This window comes from Ambystoma mexicanum, chromosome 11 (assembly GCF_040938575.1).
Source record: "Ambystoma mexicanum isolate Mex_15411 chromosome 11, UKY_AmexF1_1, whole genome shotgun sequence".
Lineage (NCBI taxonomy): Eukaryota > Metazoa > Chordata > Amphibia > Caudata > Ambystomatidae > Ambystoma > Ambystoma mexicanum.
This window is the reverse complement of record NC_090934.1, coordinates 557,826,699-557,848,562: the sequence shown is the minus strand read 5'-3', so window position 1 is coordinate 557,848,562 and position 21,864 is coordinate 557,826,699. Positions and strand designations below refer to the sequence as shown.

At 49.7% G+C, this 21,864-nt stretch overlaps 1 protein-coding gene across 10 annotated transcripts in view; it reads left to right on the top strand.

Annotated features, from left to right (window-relative positions):
- CAPRIN1 (cell cycle associated protein 1) overlaps nt 1-21,864 on the top strand; it is a 1,156,748-nt gene that overhangs the window by 728,663 nt on the left and 406,221 nt on the right. For all 10 annotated transcript variants that reach the window (XM_069623390.1, XM_069623385.1, XM_069623386.1 and 7 more), the window contains one exon: nt 230-338. In XM_069623390.1, coding sequence (XP_069479491.1) covers nt 230-338 — 109 coding nt within the window. The remainder of the gene's footprint in view (nt 1-229; nt 339-21,864) is intronic.

Sequence of the window (21,864 nt, the reverse complement as noted above, 5' to 3'; positions counted from 1 at the left end):
TTTCAGTTTACAAACACTTTTTTCTATATAGTTGTGTAGTTCTTTTGCTTTTGACATAGATTGGAATTGTTACCTATCCACCAGCCTCATTTCTTCCCTTTAGTGAAGTCTTTGACTGCGCTGCCACAGCTATACCCCTAAAGTTTGATTTATCTTTTAGTTGGAACTTTTTCCCTTAGGATAGATGGTTTCACACCCCTCTAACATGTATTGTGCATTTTCTTTACAGGATTCCATGCTGGAGTTTGAAAATCAAAATATGGATCCCGCTATTGTGGCAGCCCAGCCGATGAACCCGTCCCAAAGCATGGATTTACCACAGATGGTCTGCCCTCCAGGTTGGTATTGACCCATTTCTTTGGTCTACTTTGAGAAACTTGTTTGCATTATCCCTTTAGAATTTGAAAGCTCAACTGTACCTGGGTATTCCATTTCCTGCATAGCACCCAAACCATTAGCTATTCACATGCTTTTCTGTAAATTGTACGGTGTTGTTTGCTGAAATTAGTATGATTAAATGTGTTCATGGTTGCCAGATTCTGTTATATTCTGTTCAATCATTGATAGTCAGATTTGTGAATTCAGACCCTGGCAATGTATTTTTTGGTGTTTTATTCATGATTTGAGGGTAAGGGACCAGGTGTAATGTTTTTACCTATCCTGATTTATGAGTTGCCCTGTTAAATGCTCAAAGGTTGTCGCAGATGTACACATACAGTTTGGATCACCCTCCGCACTGGGACCCGAAGACACTCAGGATTGCAGTGTTCCAAAGAACTCTCCCTGTATGAATCTCCTACTGGTTGCTGGCAACCTTTTGATTCTAGTTATCCAGCCAGACTCCAGTGAAGTATTCTAATTAGCTGAGGCCGATGTCCCTAGAAGAACATGGTTATGTTGATGCAAACTGCTACCAACTGTTAACAGTGGTAGGATGTTCATTCAGAAGTGTGGGGCCTCACTTCATGGGCCTTCCCATGCCCCCCCATGCCCACCCCATAGAATCCTCCTGCCTTTTATTTGCAATGTAGCTCCAGAATACCCCATGAAGGTCGTTTTTAGGGTACACCTTCCTTTCATTGACATCTGCTTCTACGATGGGTGTTTTTCCACGTATTTTTGGTGGGAAAAGTATTTTGAAAAAATGTTAGGGGGTGAGGGGGCATATAGAGTTTGGGGGGGACCAGGGGTAAAAATATTGGTATGACCGCTGGTTTGGGGGAGACCCCTGCACCCCCCAATCTTTTTGAAAAGATGTCGGTGTATTTTGTCAAAATTTCTGCGAAAAAACACCAGTCGTAAAAACGGGTGTCGATGAAAGGACATAGATTTGTTTTTAGAAGGCTGCTCAATGCAGCCATTTGGGATCCTAGAACAAATGTTTGTTCTCTGTAGGTCACTGTTAAAAGGTGACTGGTTTGGCAGCCAGTGCAATTCCTGTCCAGGTGCATGAATGGGAGTCTGGCAGTCCCTCCTAAATCAATGTCCTGTGGGTTTGCCCAGGAAGGTTTGTATGTAGCGACCACTTCTGATGGTGTGGCGGATACGTGTTTGAATGGTGCAGTGTCCCCGATTGGGGTTGAATGCCAATCCATCCTCCAAGGAATATCCTGTCGTTGAAGACTTAAACAAAATATATATATGTTTTAGTTATGCACTTTTGCTCGACCACAATTAAATCAGTTTATGTATTTAAGGGAGTCGAAGGGGTACAGTGTGGTAAAGTATGGTTTGGTATGCAGAGACCCCGATAATACAAACACAATTGCAGAATTCTGGTTGAGCAAAAGTGCATGGCCTATTAACTTTAAAAAGTCTTTCAAAACCTGTAGAACCCTCCAAAGAACAGTGTATCCATTTTTCAAAAGGATTCCATCTCCTCTGCAAATTGTTTCTCTGAAATGTCCAGCGACTAGGTTTGGACATCTGAAATTGTAAATCATGCTTGCACTGTGCGGGGTGGCAACACCTCTTGACGATTTTCCTTAAACCCCGTTGTCGGAGTCTTCAGATGCATCTTCCTGAGTTGCACACATTTAGTGATTCCCTCAAGCTCACCAGGCTCTCTGTGTTAGTCATGGCAGAGCCTGATGGGCTTGAGGGAATTACTGACAGTAGCATGACCATGACCAGAGTTTAAGGATAATCTCTTCAACAAGTGGTGCCCAGCAGTGTGTTGCTGGTTTCTGGAAAATAGTGAACACTAAGTGGTGAATACCTGTGAGACTCGCATACAAAGTGTTGTATTTACCTATTTTAACAGTACTACTAAACAAAGTGGAAATCTTCACTCTTGATAACCTGAAGAAATATACAATTGAAAAACTAAGAATTATGTAGACTGGGATCTTAGTTCTGCTGTCACCAAGTGTTTGAAGTGTTATCCTTTAGCACATTACCCTCAATATTCTATGTACCCCCAAACCTTTTGCTTTGTTTTTGCTTTGTACTGACTTTTTGCAGTGAAGTGAAGCTTTTAGCTTCACTCCACAGGCCTTTTGCTCACTTGTTATGGGGAAACACTGTTGGTACTGGGAAACTGTTTCCCTTTTTCTTTTTACATGTTATCTATTTTGGGTAACTTTAATGTTGCACACCACCTTACAGTGCAGTGGGGGTACTTTTGCATCACCCTAGACTACTCTGAAAAGGATATTTTTGGTTACTTGCAGATGTATAGGAGGCCAACCTAGTTAGTGAACCAGGACAACTCTGTAGCCAAACCAATCAATGTAGGATGGAGAGTGGTCAAAGCTTAGTCTCCGGAAGGGGTGAGCCTGTTAAAGGGTCCACAAGGTGAGTAATCAAAGATTACACATAGTCAGTAGTTATAAAACTATTGTGTATTTTCCACACACCACCTTGCTGCGCCACAATTATGTATGAACAAAGTTCCACAATCACATGTGTTGGTGATCCAATTAGTTTTGTTTATTGGCCCTTTCTGATTACACGTGTTTCGGAATGGACTATGCCTTTTTCAAATCAGGGCATATCCTTCAGCGTTATTCATGTATGCATGTTTGTAGAGATGTTGAGATAGTACTGGGGTAAATCTCATCTGCTGAAAATGTTTTTCTTGCAGCTCGCGCCGTGTCGTCGTCAGTCGATTGACCTGGATCAGCCTCCGACAAAAGAGGAAGCGCCATCCAGCGCCCTCTTCTAACTCCACACCCGCGCCAGGTGCCCTCCCCTTCCTCCTCCTCCTGTCCCCTCCGCAACCCCAAGGATCAGGACACAGGGACGGACACAGCCACAGCAACGGACTGCAGCCAAGAGCATCCCCAGAAGATGAGATGGGGTAGTTTCTAACCCCTAGTCATCATCCTAAGTCCCCCCCCCAACCCCTGCACAGCGAGGGGAAGAAGTTGGATGCCATGGCGAGAAAGGTTATCTAATCTACGGCATCAACCGTCAAGGTGGCAAACACGCTGCCGATCCCGGCCAGGTACGACGGGGAATTGTGGTACAAACTGCCCTGATTCTGGAGTTCCTGCCCGACGACAAGCGGGTGGATGTGATCGCACGCCTCCAGGAGAGGGAGGTGGCTTTGGACCATGCCATCACAGTGGCCCTGGACATCGCCGACACCGGTTTCTGAGAGATGGGGAACAGTGTCTGCCTCTGTCGTCACAGCTGGCTGAAGGCCACACATTTCTGCAAGGAGGTCTAGACAAGGGTGCTGGACATGCCTTTCGCGAATAACCTCTTCGAGAAGGCTGTCTAGTCATTACAGGCCATCAAAACTGATAAGGAGACAGCTCGTACCCGGGGTATTCTCCAACAGCACCGCTCTTCCTTTCGCTCCTTCGGAGGAAAGTCGGGCAGATCGCAGAAAGGTTTTGGTGGAGGCTCCTCGTTGTACTGTCAGCTCTCCCAGTTCACGGCCCAGGAGGCCTACAGAGGCTCTTCCAAGGCCTTCAATGGAAGTGGTCAGCGCTGTTGCCGCCTATGCAGTACCCAGGCGCCGAAGCAGGACTGAACCAGCCAAGACGTTGGGCCGGCTGATGGGATTTGTCAATGAGTGGGAAAAGATCTCCACTGAGAGATGGGTACTGGATGCCCTCGCCCACAGACATGCCCCGGAGTTTCAGCAAAAGTGTCCGCGGATCCCTCTGGTGACCTGGCAGGAGCAGCACTTTGCACAGCTCCTGCAGGAGGTACAGTCCATGCTAAGAGTGTGTCCCAAGTTGACTCCAGGGCTCTGGAATCTACTCCAGATACTTCTTAGTCAAAAAGACCGGGGTCTGGAGGCCCATTCTAGACCTGCGGCGTCTGAAAAAGTACCTTAAGTCCCAGGAATTCAGGATGGTCACGTTGCAGCACGTACTCGGCCAACTGGAGGAAGGAGACGTCTTGACGGCGCATCTCGAGGACGCCTGCCTCCACGTCCCCATCCACCGGAAACATCGAAAGTTCCTACGTTTTATAGTGCAGGGGAGACACTACCAAGTCAAGGCCGTCCCTGTTGGTGAGAATTCTCAAATGTGCTAATTCCCTCCACCTTAAAGACCCCCAGCAACTTTTTTGGATTTTGAGGACTTGATTATTTTTAACCTGGAGAGCGAGACCCTTTTTTCCCACTCTTAGGTATTTTAATGTGATGTTGAACACTGTTTCATTTGGTTGTAGTCTGGCAAACTCCATAGGTATCCTCTTTCACATTGTCTCACAGTGACACAGGGAAGTCTTTCAGATTTCCCAAAGGTTTAAATACCTTCTCTGGGATAAACTACTGTTTCCCAGAGCACTAAAGTGAAACTAATTTTACTTACATTTGGAACTTCCTAGACCCAGCACACACTATCTTACAATAGGGTACTGGAGGGGTTACCTAGTATCCCCTTTGTCTAGCTTCTCATGTAACATTTTTTATGTTAACCTTTTCTCACTGAATGGCTGGTGGCAGTGTTTTTGTTTGAACTAGCATGGTGTACATTTACCACAGGCTGCGTTCGCAGCTGCAGTAAAGCACTCAAGGGTGCCATTTTTATCAAAATGGCCCAGTCTTTTTTTCGCCATTTCTTTGTGGAAAGGGCCTCCTTGATTTACTCTGCGCACCAAACCAGGTTTGGTCCCATTGTTCGCTTTGCCTTTGGCGGGATTTCCGAGTGACGCCCGCCTCTGGCTCCCAGGGTGTGTGGAGTAGGCAGAAAGGGAGGGAGGTGCTCAAAACTCCCTGTACTTAGTCTCCTAGAAGACCCAAATAAATTCTGTGGTGTTTAGTCAGCTGACTGTCCGGCAAGGACAGCCACCCTGCTGGGTGATTGACAGCTATGCTGGAATGAATGGGAGAGAACTGAATAAAAGGCGAGGCTTTTGGCTTGGAAGGCAAGAGTGTCGACCACTGGACGAAGGAACTGAAGAACTTGAAAAGGACGCCTGCAGCAACTCCTGGACTGTTGGTTTGCCCGGTGAAGCCCTGCTGCTGTGCTGAAACTCCAAATTCGTATCGACAGAGAAGCCCCCGCAAGGACGACTTCTCCCGAGAGTTAGTTGGACCAATCCACTCCAAAGTGTAAGCCCCCTGGACATCAATCTCGGAGCTGGTTGAATTTCCAGAGTTGCTGCTGGAAATCGTATAGCCAGGGAGAGGAACACCAGATTGTGTGCGTTGCATTTAAGCTGGCCTAGAGATCCAGGAAGATCCTCCGTACTCCCAGGAAGCAGGACTGATTGTGCCTGAGCCCCCACAAGAGTGTGGGACCCCTGAAGCAAGGAAAGTCCATCTCGACAGCCTGGAACCGCAGTGTTGCTATTTGCGGTAGACGCGAGGAGCTGTAACACTGAACAGCCACTGAATTGCAGATTGCCGGTTGCGAGCAGTGACGGTCCCATTGCAGTGCAGGAGTCCCCAGAAGTCCTCCCTCTCGTCCCCACAACTGAGTCCCAGGAACAGTGAGATCTGCAGAGCTGCACCGGAACAGAGGTCATCTACTGCACTTTTCTTCATTCTAAAGGTACTGTAAAGTCAGAGAACTTACCTCTTACTGTAGAGTTCCTTGCATCTTCTACTACTCACAAGTCTAATCAGCTTGTGGCCCTACATTTGATTCTTCTTTTCTTCAAAGACTTCTAAAACGCTGCAAAGACATTCTACTCACCTATGAAGAATTGCTTCAGCTCATATATACTCTTGCCTATTGACTTTGTCTTAGCCTCTTCCACTGAATGACTCTTATTGGGGAATCTGAAAGTATTTGCCTGCTTAAGAATATTTGTGGTGTCTTGTTTGTTCTAAATAATCTTTTCCTTTGAATTATTACTATATGATTCTAAATGCAACAGTGATATATTAATGGCCCCAGCAACCCAGCAATCTAAGTCACCTGAGGGTGTAGGTAGTGTCTGTGGGCCATCCCAAAAGGGTATCTACTGATTTAGAGATATTAAGAGTGTGTATTTCATGAAGTGTATGTGAGTGTTACTGATATATTGCTCCCTTCTGAAGAAGGCTTATTCTGATTAATAATTGTTTATTCAAGAAACCTTGGGTGTAAGTTTATTTGAATACTTGTAACTTTAAATCTCTCTAACTCCACTACAGCTCACATTGACCCCTCTTGAGATGAGCCTGGCTGCTCAACATGCCACCAAAACTGTGTAGTACAAGCTTATACCAAAGGTTGGGTTTCCGATACCTGTAGTCCGAGTTGTTTGTAATGTTCCCAGAGTACTTCATACACATTTCCTTTCGGCCTAAAGTCGTCGACCAGGGTCTTCACAAAGTGCCTGGCAACAGTTGCAGCCCATGTGCATCTACGAGGGATACATGTGTACCCTTATCTCGATGACCGGCTCATCCAGGCCAATTCAAGAGAGGTAGCTGTCGAACACACGGAGACTACTGTCCGGCTGCTGACAGATCTGCGGTTATCTGAAGTCATGCTTGACATAATCGCAGTGTGAACTGTTCCTAGGAGCCAGGCTCAACACTATTTCCTGCCTTGTGTCGCCCTCGGAGGAGAGGATAGCGGCCATGCTGGGGAAGATGCGCAACGGCTATGGTCACTGAAGACCCACCACAGTGCAGACTATCAAGTCTTGATCGTCATGATTTCGTGCATCTACCTTATACGGCTGTGCAGGTTACGGATGCAGCGTCTCCAGGAGTTCCTGGACGCTCGATGGATACAAGTGTCGAAGCTTTGCAGATAAGATCCCGCTTGACTAGGAGTTCCGTCGGGTGGTGTGATGGTGGGGCGTACACTCCAATATCGCCCGGGGCATAGGGTTTCAAAACCCTCCATACCAGGAGACTGTCACCATGGATGCTTCCCTGGAGGGCTAGCGAGGCCACACCATACGTCTGCACGCCAGAGGCCTGTGGCTGTTCAAGGAGAAGGATCTCTGCATCAATATCCTGGAGCTGCGGGCAGTGTTCTGGGCCCTCAAGTCTTTACTTTCGTCCCTGAAGGGCAAGGAGGTGAGGATCTTCATGGACAACACCACCACAATGTTTTCCATCAGGAAGCAGGGGGGCACCTGATCCCACCACTCTCCAAAAAGGTGCAGAACTTGTGGCACTGTGCCGTCTGACAAGATATGTTCCTCATCCCCTTTCACCTGGCCGGAGTCAAGAATACCATTGCTGACTCCCTCAGCAGGGTGTTGCGCTCCAGCCATGAGTGGGGACTTCGGCAGGACCAGGTGGACTGCATCTTCATCAAGTGGGGCAGGCCCCAGATCGATCTGTTTGCAACGGCGGCAAATTCCAAATGGCAGAAATTCATCAGTAGGTGTTAGGGAGAATTCTCTTATAAGGCTAATTTCCCAAACCTAGTGAGTCCCCCAGCAGCTTTGCTGGATTTTTGGGGTTTGTTTTTTTTTTCCTGCTAAGAGTGAGACTCTCTTTCTCCCACTCTTAGGCATGATTTGAGAATGTCCTTTGACTATGTAATGTTTCATGGGCTATGGGGTCTTTTACTCCATAGCGCTTCATGTGTTTTTGGTAAGTGTTACACAGCACCCTCAGTGCAGTAACACAGGGGTGTCATAGTGGCCCCCAAACATAGACTCCATACCCTGGGACTTACTACTGTCTCCCAGGGCATGTAAAGTCACCATTGGCTTTACTAGTCTCAAATTGTGAACAGAACCAGTACAAACCATCATATTGTGGAAGTACTGGTAGGGGTAATTCGATTGCCCCTGGGTCTATTTTCCAAGGGGGCACTGTCCAGTCCCCCCTTGTCGAGTTTCTGGCTGGTGGCAGTGGATACCACGCGAAATATTCCACCGGAATATTTCCTATGGGATTTTCCCATTCATTTTAAGCGCACCACTTTTTGGTGCAATGTTAAAGATACCGCCGGGTTTATGTATTTAATATTTATTCCTCGGTTGGGTCTTTTTGCCTGGACTCTGTTTTAAAATGGCGTTTGTGTTCGCCTCTGAAACTCTAACCCAAGTTGAGCCCTTTGTTCCACTTTTTGGCTGGCTTCTCCACTGAAGCCCTCCAAATGGTGCCACTCTGTCTGGGTTCCACAGGATGGGTGGGGAGGGGAATTGGCACCCTGGACTGCGTTGCCTTAGCAACCCAAGTCGCACTCTGTTCTGATTGGGCCAGTGGTGAGCCGCCCGGCTCACCACTTAGCATGTTTGAGTGACAGCTAGGCTGTTGAATGGGGGGTTTTCTGCATAAAAGCAGGGCTTTTGGGACTGGAACTTCAGAAGTCGCCACAGGACCTCAGAATCCGAAGAGGGAAGAAGCTGAGCCATCTGCAATGACGACACCACCGGTTAAGCCCTGCTGCAACTACCTCACCACTTTCCCGACAACAAGAGAAGATCTTCTGCTTGACGAGTCGTCTTCCTCTGAGCTGGTGAGACCAACCAGGTCGCCCCTTTCGCCTTCCAAAGACGTCTCTTGGTTGAATCGCCCGTGCCAAGCACCCTGGCGGCCGGATAGCCAAGCTTCACCACTTTGACCGCGAATAAAAGGAACGCACCTTTTATCGACTAACTCCGCGGCTGGTTTCATCCCTGTGCAGTGCAACGACTCCACGTTTCCTCCTCAACGAGATCCTCTCTTCCCCTGGTCGAAACAACGAACTGCAACCACTGCTAGGAACAACGGCCACCGCTGGAGCTTCCTCTCTTTAAGGTACTGTGTCCTGCCTGGCCTCCCTTTCTTCGGTTTGCCCAAGGTGACCCTTAAATCCTTGGCTTTCCAACTGGGTTGGCCCCAGACCTTCTAACTTTAACTTCTTGAATCGCCCCAACCTCTTTTGAACATTCTGCAAAGACTTTTAGTGCATTTTAAACCGTGTGATCCTGGGCACATTTCCATTTCAATTTGCTCCATTTAAAGTGGGCCTGGCCTATGAACTTTGGCTCTACAGTGTATAATGCCTTTTTTCCCTTGCTGAGAACTCCTAAAAGTGTTGGCACCTGTTTTATTTCTATGCTCTGCCTTTTTCTCTCCCTTTAACTGAACTATTGGCGTGCCATCAGGTTACACGCGCACATCTGTTTAACAGATCAGGGTGTTTTAACTCTGACTTGTCTAAATAGTTATCAAGGGAGGTGTGTATACTTTACCTGACTATGTTTTAACTTGCTTTTGATTTAGAGTGCTAGTATATTGCCTAAAGTGTGTTTTAAATAAATAATTATATACTTTTTATACAAAGCTCTAGTCAGTGTTTTTTGCTCTGTGTTTTTAGCCCTATTGTGTATACTCTATATACTGCCCTACTCTTCTTGAGAGAAGTCTGACTGCTCAGCCACAGCTACCAGGTAAATCTGGGTGGTGCAGACTGCTACCAATTGGGTTTACTGCTTACTCCTGTAGTCTTAATCTTTTTGCAGTGTTCCCTAAGGGAACTGCACAGGATTCTGCCTAACAGTAGGTTCCAACAGCCGAGGAGCATTCGGGGTACTTTCTCCTTTCCATGGGAAGGCCTGTTTCTGTTCTCTCCTGCTACGAGTCATTGGTCAACTCAGTGCCGATGCGGGATACTAGTCGCCCTGGCGTGGCCGATGCAGATTTGCTACACAGAACTTTTCAGCCAGTCGGCATCGCCTGCGGTCATGCTGGCAGTGGTTGCAGATCTGCTCACCAGAGGAGGTGCAATCCTGCACCACGATCTAGGATCGCTGAACCTGAGGGCTTGGCTCCTGCAGCCCTGGAGTTTGGAGGATAAGAGTTGCCGGCAGACTGCAGGAATTTGCTTGCCAAGGCCATAGCGGGGCTAACCCCTACTCCTTGGCCCCTTACATCATATTGGTAAAATCATAACATCTCCCGCTTGCTTGCCCCAATGATAGTCAGAAACATTCTGAAAGTTGGAAACATATATAACATTTTATTTGGAAAAACATATGGTCGCATAATTTGGAGTCATCTTATGAGGGCGCCCCCCCCATCCCTGCTCAGGTCTTATGACTGCCTGGCACCAACCATGGTCCTTAGCCGGGTGGCTCCGCCAATCCCGCCTTACAAAAGTCCCTTGTCTAAAAGCCTGTGAGCCATCTCACACCAATCCGTTCTTGCGAGAACGGCCCGCCCTGGATTCCACTGCCAGTTCAGTCATTCCTCCAGAGAGTATGGAGCGAATAAGGCCACTGCATCGTTTATGAGGGCGCCCCTCCCCCCCCCCCGTTGTTGAGTCCCAACCGTCCCTAGTGGAATCAGCGCCCGTGTCACCCCATCCTGCCTGAAGAAGCCAGTGGTTGTAGCTCACGGACCAGACCGCAGCGTGCCTCCTTCGATAGGACCGCCCTCGTAACTCCGCCTGCGACAGAAACATTAGTTAGTACAGTAAATTGCCACCACCATCCCTGAAAAACAATTTGTTAAGACATTCATTCAGTGCCACACTCACCTTATTCCACACTATAATTAAAAAGACAAATCATTCCTCCCCAAAAGCACTCTAAGCCCTTTTACCTTCCCAATGGACCAACCCTTGATCCTCAGTTTACCCGTCGCAGTTCTCAGCAGCTTGGGTGGGAGGGTGGATGTCGCTGCTGCCAGGGCTGGATGAGAGGACTTGCTCTCTCAGCCCTGGCTATTTAAGCCCCCGGGGGTGCAGGCCGTTTCCGGCCGGACCCCCGAGGGCACCCTGACTGCGTCCTCCATAGAGGAGGCGAGTCCGCGCAGGGGGCGGCCCGCTATGTGAGCTGCGCCTCTAGCAGCGCCCCCTGAGTGGGCTGGCGCATCTGCTTAGCGGGGCTAACCCCTACTCCTTGGCCCCTTACATCATATTGGTAAAATCATAACATCTCCCGCTTGCTTGCCCCAATGATAGTCAGAAACATTCTGAAAGTTGGAAACATATATAACATTTTATTTGGAAAAACATATGGTCGCATAATTGAGAGTCATCTTATGAGGGCGGCCCCCCCCCGCCTCCCTGCTCAGGTCTTATGACTGCCTGGCACCAACCATGGTCCTTAGCCGGGTGGCTCCGCCAATCCCGCCTTACAAAAGTCCCTTGTCCAAAAGCCTGTGAGCCATCTCTCACCAATCCGTTCTTGCGAGAACGGCCCGCCCTGGATTCCACTGCCTGTTCAATCATTCCTCCAGAGAGTATGGAGCGAATAAGGCCACTGCATCGGTTGTTGAGGAGTCCCAACCGTCCCTAGTGGAATCAGCGCCCGTGTCACCCCATCCTGCCTGAAGCAGCCAGTGGTTGTAGCTCACGGACCAGACCGCAGCGTGCCTCCTTCTCTAGGACCTTCCTCGTAACTCTGCCACGCTTTGGGGTGGCCCCCCCACGACCCCAAATGCCCCCACACCAAATTCCTCTTCCTGCTAATCCTCACCAATCCCGATTTACACCCAGTTCTTGCCATCAGTCCCCATAGTCCTAAATTGAAATGGCCCATCCCGTGCTCTGAAAGATGCACTCCATCTGCTACAAAATCTATTGGTTTCCCTTCACATAATTCCAGGTGTCTGACAAAAACCAGCCCTTCCTGCTTCATGAAGCGCTCCATGCTCTTGTTCACCCTCCTCCGAGACCTTTCCATTGCAGCGTTGGACTCTGCTCCCTGCCATACTTTCCTTGGGATCAGCTCAGACCAAGCTATTTCCGTTGCAGGCAGCATTCTTGCTAAGATCCTAATGCCCTCCTGCATTACTTTCAATAATCTGCCCTTTCCCAAGTCTGCAAGGTCATTCCCCCCAAGGTGCACTACCAACAACCTTGGGGGGGGCCCTCTTGGTGATCTGCCTGCGCAGCGCGAGGAGAAGTGAGTGCCAGCGCATGCCTTGGGGTGCCTAGCCACACCAGCTCGGTGTCTCGAAAACCCAAATTGGCCCCCCGCACCGGCTTCGTGCGGGCGCATTTCTCCGCTCTGCTGATAAACGAGTGGCCAATTATCCAGACGGTACTCCCAGCTGCAATAAATCAAAAATTGCATAGTTGTTACAACCCTTTACCCTTCCTAAACCCCAGACCCACCCGCCCCCATTCTGTTGTCCCCTTGGGACCTGACCTATTCCACTGAAGGGGCTGGGTTGTCCTGCCCACCTGGGCGAATGTACAGTTTATACCTGTTGGATTGCCATCTACCCAACCTCTGGATCGCTGAGCCGTGCATCCCAGCTTGAAATGCTGTAGTTGCTGCCCCTATCCGGAAACCATGCGTGGACCATCCTTGCCCATGACACCCTGCTTTTTTAAAAGCCATCGCCAGTACCTTCCGGAATTGGAACATTGTCAGTGGAGACCTGTCCCTGTGTATTAAGAGTTACTTCCCACCGGCTGGCCTCATTGTCATGAAGTGGGACAGTAGCCAAGTGGGGCAGCTGGACTGTTCCGTTGCCCTTCGCAATTTGATTGAGGCGCCCTTCCCGGCCTGATCGGTCTTTGATCTCCTGACCTTCACCATGAGGCCATCCTCTGTGAATGTGACATCCCCTGGAGCCAGTGCCCGCCCAGAGTCATCAGCCTTCCCTGTTGCCCCCAATTCACTCACCCGGAGGGCCCCAAAAAATGCCAATGCAAATGCCGCCCTGAAGAGCCCGAGCTCAAAACAGTCTATGCATACCCCTTCCAGTTCCCTAAGTAACTTCCCCAGCACATCAAAGTTAATGGGCTTACGTACATCCTTCCTGCACCCTTCCAGTTTCCCCCAACCTTTGACTGCTGCCCTTCCTGAGAATTCCTTAGTTGGGTCCCCCTCTCCTTTCAGTTTGGAATGGAACGCTACAGCAGCTAAATGGCTTGTGACCCAGCTCCTGTTCTGCCCCTGGTTGTGTGCCCACAGCACAAACCGCTCTACCTGTGCTGTAAGACCCAAGTTTGTATGCCCCGCTTCCTGCATCACCCCCACAAACTTACTGTAGCCTTTCTGATACCTGGACCGCACTCCTGGTGAGAGCGACTGCTTCCCAAGTTTCCAGAGCGACATCAGGTGCCACCACTCCTGCATGAACTCTGTGCCCCTCTGCTGTGCCCTTGGGTGGGCCTTCTGGAATCTCTCCCACTGAAAACGAGAGAGCGTCAGCAGCCACATTCACAATTCCTGGTACATGTCTCGCCCTAAATTCAATATTCTGGTACAAGCACACTTCCACAAGTTTCCTTAGCAGCCCCAGAACCACCGGGCATGAAGCGGACTGTAAGTTGATGGCCTGGACCACTGCTTTGTTGTCTGACCAAAAGCGGACCCTCCTGTTGCACAACTCACCTGGCCACAACAGGAGGGCTATCACGATTGGGAACAGCTCTAGCGCCATAATGTTCCCCAACCTCCCGTTCTTTCTCCATTGTGTTGGCCACCTCTGCGCACACCACTGTGTGCCCAGGATCACACCAAACCCTTCCTTTCCAGAGGCGTCAGAGTACATTTGCAATTCACTGCTGGTAACCCATGCGTCCCGCCAAAGGCTTACCCTGTTGAAACCCTTCAGAAACCCCTGCCACATGACTAGGTCCTCCTTGAGTGCGGCACTCAGCCTGATGTGGTGGTGTTTGTTAGTCACCCCCGCTGTGGCTCTTGCTAACCTCCTGGCAAAAACCCTTCCCGCTGGAACCACCCTGGCTGCAAAGTTGAGTTTCCCAAGCAGCTGTTGCACTTGACCCAAAGTTGTCTTTTCTTTCGCTAGAACACTGGAAATCAACTCCATTAGCCCCTCCACCTTTTCTGTTGGTAACCTGCATGTGCCTTTGCAAGTATCAATTTCTATGCTTAGAAATGTGAGGACATGGACTGGGGTTTGTGTTTTCTCTTTGGCTAGGGGTATCCCCAATTCTGTCATTAGAACCTGAAAGGATGCTAATGCCGATCCGCAGTCCTCAGTACCCTCCCCACCAATAAACAAAAAATCGTCCAGGTAATGCATGATTGCCCCCCTTGGTTCCTTTTCTTTTGCTGCCCATTCCAAAAAGGAGCTGAATTGTTCAAAGAAGGCACATGAAACAGCACATCCCATTGGCATGCACCTGTCAAAATTGGCCTTCCCATTTGAATCCCAACAAATGAAAGCTATCAGGATGGACTGGTAGGAGCCTGAAAGCAGACTCCATGTCGACCTTTGCCAACCATGCCCTTCTTCCCATCTGGTCCAATAGCTCCATTGCTTTGTCACAGGAATCATATGTAACGGAGCAATAATCAGGGTCCAGCCAGTCATTCACAGAATCCCCTTCCGGGTAAAACAGGTGGTGAATCAACCTGTAATTCCCTACTTCCTTTTAGGGACAACCCCCAGTGGGGACACAATGAAGTTAGGAAGGGGAGCCACCCTGAATGGACCCGCTATTCTCCCCAATGCTTTTTCTTTGGCCAGTTTTGCGTTCACAATCCCTGGTAGCAGACAAGCGTCTGCTGAAGGTAGGTTCCTAGCCCCTCGTGAAGTCAGGGGTCCTTCATAAGGGATCTTAAACCCTTCCATGAAACCCTGGGAGATCAACCTTCCTTCGCCAATTTTTGGGTATTCCGTTAGCCATTGTTGTAATGTTGTCATTTTTATGGGTGAGGGTCCCTTCCCCCAGCTCCCCTCATTGGGTGTTCTTACCTCAGCCCCTGCCCCACGGTCCCCTGGACCCTCGATAGCATGTAGAGGCGGGGTGGGACCCTTTGCATTTTTCACAGGCATGGGCAAATATACATTCACGGCCGAAGCGGCAGTACCCTGCATTAAAACCCCTGCACGTGCCCTTGGCTGTGTCACCCCCCCCCCCAAGGTGTCCCTGCCGCTCCCCCGTGCCCTCGGTCTGTTCCCGCCGTCTCTCCCCCTGCCCCTCTGCCTGTTCCGAAAGGGCTGCCAAGCTTCCCTCTTGTCCTCGTTGTACCTACCCGACCCGGACTTGGTGGTATCTCTGATTGGCTCGCTGGACCTCTCCTGGCCACCCATGAATGCGAACCAACCCTCTGTGTCCTTCTGGGCCCAAGACATTGAGGGCAAATCCTCCATCTTATGCCTGAAACCCCTATCATCATCTATCCAACCCGTCGTCCCATATGTCTTATGTTCTGCCACTATTGTATCCCTGTAATTCCATAGGTCAGTCCCTTGTTCTGGGAACTTTTCCATCATTACTGTAGCATACAGAGAGAAGGCCTTTGACCAATTGTCAATGGTTTCCTCCGGCCTGTACCGCGTTTGCCTCTTTTTCTCTTCCTCTTTTGATACATTAACATCTGGGCCCTCATTTTCAGATGTCAGCATAGAAAATATGTCAAAGTAATCCCTCGCCCATATCCGTTCCTTTACCTGTTTATGAATGTACCAAGACAACGTACTTCTCCCTGTCAGTATTGGGGCTATTGTTTCCAATGGCACCCCACCGCTTACCGTGGATGTCCCAGCACCCAAGGAAGTCAATGGTAGTCCCTCTGGTGGTGCCACCCTATTGGACCCCAGGGAACCCACGGGCAGCCCCTCTGGTGGTATTACCCCTGCTGCTTGGGGTACCCCATTGGCTGGTGCCCCTATCCGCTGACCTGTCCTGGGAGTCCTACCTGTGCCCCTGCGACTGCAGCTGGCCCTGTTGGTCGCCCTCAGGCGGCGAGTGGGCCCACCCCGTTCCCCACTTGAGGTGCCACCGGTACCTGCCCTAACCGGAGAATCATCTGGTCCATGAATCTAGTCATTTCCAATTTCGCCCACTCCATGGTCTGCCCGCTTACCTCGGGCTGTGCAACATTCTGGGGGGGGATGTCCCGTGTTCGCTACCGGCCCCACAGGACCAGTGTTTAGCAATGCTACTGGCTGAATCCCCTGGCTTGCCCCATGTGCCTGGTCAGTACCTGTGCTTGGGGAAATTTCTGTTGTGGGCAGCGGAATAGAGACATTTGGAGACACATTCGCTACAGTGTTATGCTCCTTACCCTTTTGCTTCCTGGGCGCGCGCTTTCTCTTGGTGGGAGTGGGTGTCACTACCTCTGGCCCCGTTGGAGGTACCCATGTGTCCGGTGATCCAGTTGGTGCTGGTCCTTCCAGAGACTGCTCCACCATTCTTTTTGCCCATTCCGCACCTTTATTTCGGACCCTTTCTTGGAACCATGCCACCATCTGGGTCTCCTCCTGACTCTCATAGGACCTTCCACTGTCGGAAGTGCCCTCCAGACTATCGAACAAACTTGGTGATCCCAGGCTGGACATGTTGCCCCTGCGTAAGAAAGCAAACAAAATAGTGCAACCAGAGTTTGATTAATATAATGACCAGTTGTGTATCTTTAAAACCCTTTTGCGCTACTCCTTATGGAGTCCAAGGTTATTGCTACCCCCATTTAATGCCAATGCCGTGGCCCTTCCCTAATGCCAGTTGTCCCTCCGGCCCCTGTTCACATTACCTGTGGCAGTCAATTGGCTGCCTCTTTCAGTTGCTAGCCCCTTCCAGCCCCCAGTAGGCCCCCTTCCTTACCACAGATCTTTTCCTTCTTCCTTCTAGCAAACCACCTCTGGTGTGCCGTACCTCGAAGATATTCGCTGTGATCTGTAAACATACGCATACTTTGTTAATATTGTCCTTTGGACTAAGCCATATGCGTGCCCCAGACTCCTTGTACATTGCATGCACACTTTGGCACAGTACCCTACGGACGCCCCAAAGGGGGGTGTAAAAGATGTCCTCCTCACATTTTACCGTGCAGGTCCAATATTGTATTGCTGTGTGCATAAATCCCCTCACGTCCGCCATCCCCGAACTATACTTTACAATGCTCAAACCGGTCAACATTTGTGTATATGCGGGTTATAAATTCCTTTCTTGGAATAACCGGAAAAATTATGAAAAGTTATTAATTTCCTCTTCTTTAGCAAGATAATATGAAAACAAACAGTTCCTTCCCCATGAACCTTGCATTTGCCCCACTCAGTACGCTCCCATGTGTAAGTACGTTGTAAGTTCCTTCTTAGATTATCTAAAAAGCCATGAAAAATAAACAGCGCCCGCTGTGAAACTAATCATACTTCTTTTAAACTGGTGTGCCTGCTGCTTGGTAATAAACCTTGCCTGCGCACCAATCCGTACATACTTGTGTATAGGCTCGTTATACATCCCTTTCATTCCACTGTAATGTGCACGGCTGTGGCTTGCCCCAGCTGTTTTCGCAGGGCCGCATCTTTAAACTAGCTCGCAGCATGTATAGTAAACACATCAAGCCTTCCTCAGCTTGAAGAGCCCTTGTCGCTTGACCTCTTTGTTTGCTATCTGCTTTCTGCACTCGCTGCACACGCAACAGAAATTCACCGTCCTTTCATGTGCACAACTCCTTAAAACATCCGTCCCTGAGCGTCGCACCTTTCTTTCCCTATTCCCGAAAACAAACGGTGAACTTCCACATCTAATCGATGCGATAGCCCACACCCCCGCAGCAGTTGGTCACCATTGCGTGTCTGCGCGCCAGAAATCCCTACCTCCTACGGCCTCACTGTAGAATTTTAGATAATGCAGACCGAGCCCTGGGCCCTCGACCTTCCACTTTGCTCGCACCATGGAGGAAAACTCGCTGCATCGCCCCTTTGTTTTTAAAATTCAGCTTGCATAGTGGCGGAAAACTTTCCCCGCATCGCCCCCTCCCAAAAAAGGACCGAAAAAGTGCATTGCTTCCTCATAAAGCACAACTACAGCGCTATAGGAACTCTTTGTTTGACATCAAACCCTCGGTATGCGGTATGCATTGAAAAATCGCATGACCAGTATGCGCTCCCGGCCAGTTCTCCCCACCTGAGCTTCCGTGGCCAACAAAGGAAACCCTCTGCCAAAACACCGGGCCACCAGCGCCAACCGACCGCAGCAATTTCCCCAAAGCGCCATCTGCCGCTGACCGCAGCACCTTTCCTCGCCTGCTTTTCAAAACGCATACTCTTTCCGGTTCAAACCTCGCACACGTGTGGCGACCATGCGCTTTCCGGCTGTGTTTCAAACATTTTCACTCGCCCCGGGAATGCCTCCCCTTCCCCCGCGCTTTCTTGGCCACCCCCTCTCCCCGGGGCCTTTAAGAAAGCATTCGCCACCTGGCAGCCGCGAATTCGGAGGCACCCTTTAGTGCACCCAGGCCGCGAACAAACATAAGGCCAGACTTAAAGAAACCTTCTTTAAAACATCCGAATCCTTGCGTGCAGTAAAAAAAACCCAAATGCCCTTCTCAATACCAAAATAACCATTGCAGCTCTTATAACGCTCCCTATACCCGCCGCTCTAGGTCACGGCTTTCCATCTAACCCCGACATTCCTTTGTGCTCCTGCGGCACTGTGTGGAATGCAGTGGGCCCCGGCCCCCCAGGCAAGCGCCAGCTACCCAGCGCCTTCCATCTACCCCCGACATCACTTTGCAAGACGCTGTGGAGGAAATGCCATGGGCTCCAGACCCACTGCAAGGACCAGCGCCACTGCGCTGTCCCTCAACTCCACACATTACCTTTTTCAAAAGGATTGTTACTCCCGCTCGTCCTGCCTTGTCCTTGTCACTTGCTTCGCTGCTCCGATGTCGCTGCTGCCAGGGCTGGATGAGAGGACTTGCTCTCTCAGCCCTGGCTATTTAAGCCCCCGGGGGTGCAGGCCGTTTCCGGTCGGACCCCCGAGGGCACCCTGACTGCCCTGCCAGGGCTGGATGAGAGGACTTGCTCTCTCAGCCCTGGCTATTTAAGCCCCCGGGGGTGCAGGCCGTTTCCGGTCGGACCCCCGAGGGCACCCTGACTGCGTCCTCCATAGAGGAGGCGAGTCCACGCAGGGGGCGGCCAGAGGGGCGGCCCGCTATGTGAGCTGCGCCTCTAGCGCCCCCTGCGTGGGCTGGCGCATCTGCTGAGCATCGTCGACTCTTAAATGCTACGTTCACAAGTGGAAGCGTTTTGCTATGTGGTGCCGGTCGCAGTAGATCACCCCTCTGAGGGTCACAGCCCTGCAGATCCTTCCATACTTGTTGTCCTTGGTCAAGGCGGGGCTGTCATACGCCTCTATCAAGGTGTTAGGCAAAGTTTGAATGCAGTACCCTCTGGGAACACTACAAACAACTGTGACTAGAGGTATAGGCAACTCACCCTTTGGTATAAGCTTGTACTACACAGTTTTGGTAGCGTGTTGAGGAGTCAGGCTTATCTCAAGAGGGGAAATGTGAGCAGTAGTGGAGTTGCACAAAGATTCACAGTTGGAGGTATTCAAATAAACTCTTACATTCAAGGTTTCTTGCATAAACTATTATTAATTTATAAGTCAGTTATAAAGCAGCCTTCAGAAGGGAGCAATGGAATAGTAGCATACAAATATACTTCAATACTGTACACTTTGAGTTTCTGAATCCGATGACACCCTTTTGGGATGGCCCACTGACACAACTTACACCCACAGGTGACTTCAGTAACAAGGGTGCTGGAGACCTTAATTTCTTACTGTTGGCATTCAGAACACTCTTAAAAGGTTGGTAAAAGGTAAAGGTTATTAGAACACAAGAGACCGCAAATGTCTTAAGCAGTGCAGATACTTTTAGAGTTCACTAGAAGAGTTATTCAATTCAATAGGCTAAGCCAAAGTCAATCGGTAACAGTCTTGGATAGGATAAAGCAAAAGTAAATGGAAAAGTCTTTGCACACGTTCTTAGGAGTCTTGGATGAAAAGAATCAAATGTAGGGCCACAAGCTGATTAGGCTTGAGTTGTGGAAGTTACAAGCACTTCTACAGTAAGAGGTAAGTTCTCTTAGACTTGTTTTACAGTACCTTGGTAAAGAAGAAAAGATGCAGCCTATGACTTCTGTTCCTGTGCAGATCTGCAGATTTCACTGTTCCTGGGACTCAGTCATGGGGACGAGGGAGGACGTCGGGGGACTCCTGCAATGCACTGGGACTGTCAAAACCCGCAACCAGCAAACTTCCCTTTCAGTGGCTGTTTCGCGTTTCAGCTACCGCAAATGGCAACAACGCGGTCCCTGGCTGTCTAGTTGGACTGTCCTTGCTTCTCGGGTCCAGCACTCTGCTGAGGGGGCTCATGCTTGGTCAGTCCTGCTTTGTGGGAGTCAAGGCCAGGTTAAAAGTAACGCACACAATCTGGTGTCCCTCTCCCCGGCTATACGGTTTCCTGCAGCAACTCTGAGGAAATTCAACTAGCTCAGAGATGGGTGTCCAGGTGGCTTACTTCGGAGTTGATTGGTCCCACCAACTTAAAAGGAGAAGTCGTCCTTGCAGGAGCTTCTCTGTCGATGCGAAGTTGGTGTTTCGGCACTGCAGCAGGGCTTTACCGGGCAAACCAACGGTCCAGGAGTTGCAGCAGGTGTTATCTTAAAGCTCTTCTTCGGTTCCTTCGTCCAGTGGTCGACGCTGCCTTCCAAGCCAAAAGACTCCTTTTATTCAGTTCTCGCCCATTCATTCCAGCCTAGCTGTCACTCACCCAGCAGGGTGGTTGTCCTTGCCGGACAGTCAGCCAGCCAATCACCCTAGAGTGCATTTTGGTCTCCTAGGAGACTAAGCACCACACTTCCTGCTTACCCCAAACACTTCGGAGCCAGAGGCAGGTTTCACTCCTGAATCCCGCCAAAAACAAAATGAACAAAGAGACCAAACCTGGTTTGGCGCGCAGAGAAACTCTCTAGAAGGACTTATCCACAAAGACATGGCAAAAAAAGACCGGGGACCATTTTGAAAAAGATGGTTCCCTCGGTTAGCGTCAACGGAGTTGCGAACAGAGTCAGTAGATGCAAACCATGGTAGTTCGGAATGAAACCAATGCCACCAGCCATTCTGTGAGGAAGGGGGGAACATAAAAATGTTACATGAGCAGTTGGACACACGGGATACAAAGTAACCCCTCCTGCAATCTATTGTAAGATAGGTTGTGCTGGGTCTAGCAAGTGCAGTGCAAAGTCAATTTCACTTTACTGTTCTGGGAAACAGTGTATCCCAGAGAAGGTATTTAAACCTTGGGAAATCTAAACAACTTCCCTCTGTCACTGCACTGTAGGTGCTGTCTGACACATTGTAAAAGATGATGCCTATGGAGTTTGTCAGACTCCATAACCAAAAGAAACAGGTAAAATTCACATTCAAAATACGAGAGTGGGGAAAAAATCAAGTTCTCAAATCCAGCAAACTTGCTTGGGGTCTCTAAGCTGGAGTGAATTAGCACATTTTTGAGAATTCTCGGTTTATCTGGCGATTATCTCCCGCTGCACTGGGTCTCCTGGAAGATCTTCTTTGGTCCCATCAACTCATCAAGGAGTTCCCCCAAAGGACTGTTTCAATCTTTCCCACTGGTGAATGCTCCTACACTGGCGTGGGAACTCAACGTGATGCTGACAAGGCTCATGGGAGTCCCCTTCGAGCCTATGTACCAGTCCACTCTCCAGTTCCTCTCATGGAAAACGGCTTTCCTTGTGGCCATCACCTCTGCCAGGAGGGTGGGTGAGATCCAGGCCCTATCCTGCAAACAGCCATATCAGACTTTCCACAAATCGAGGGTAGTGCTGCGGAT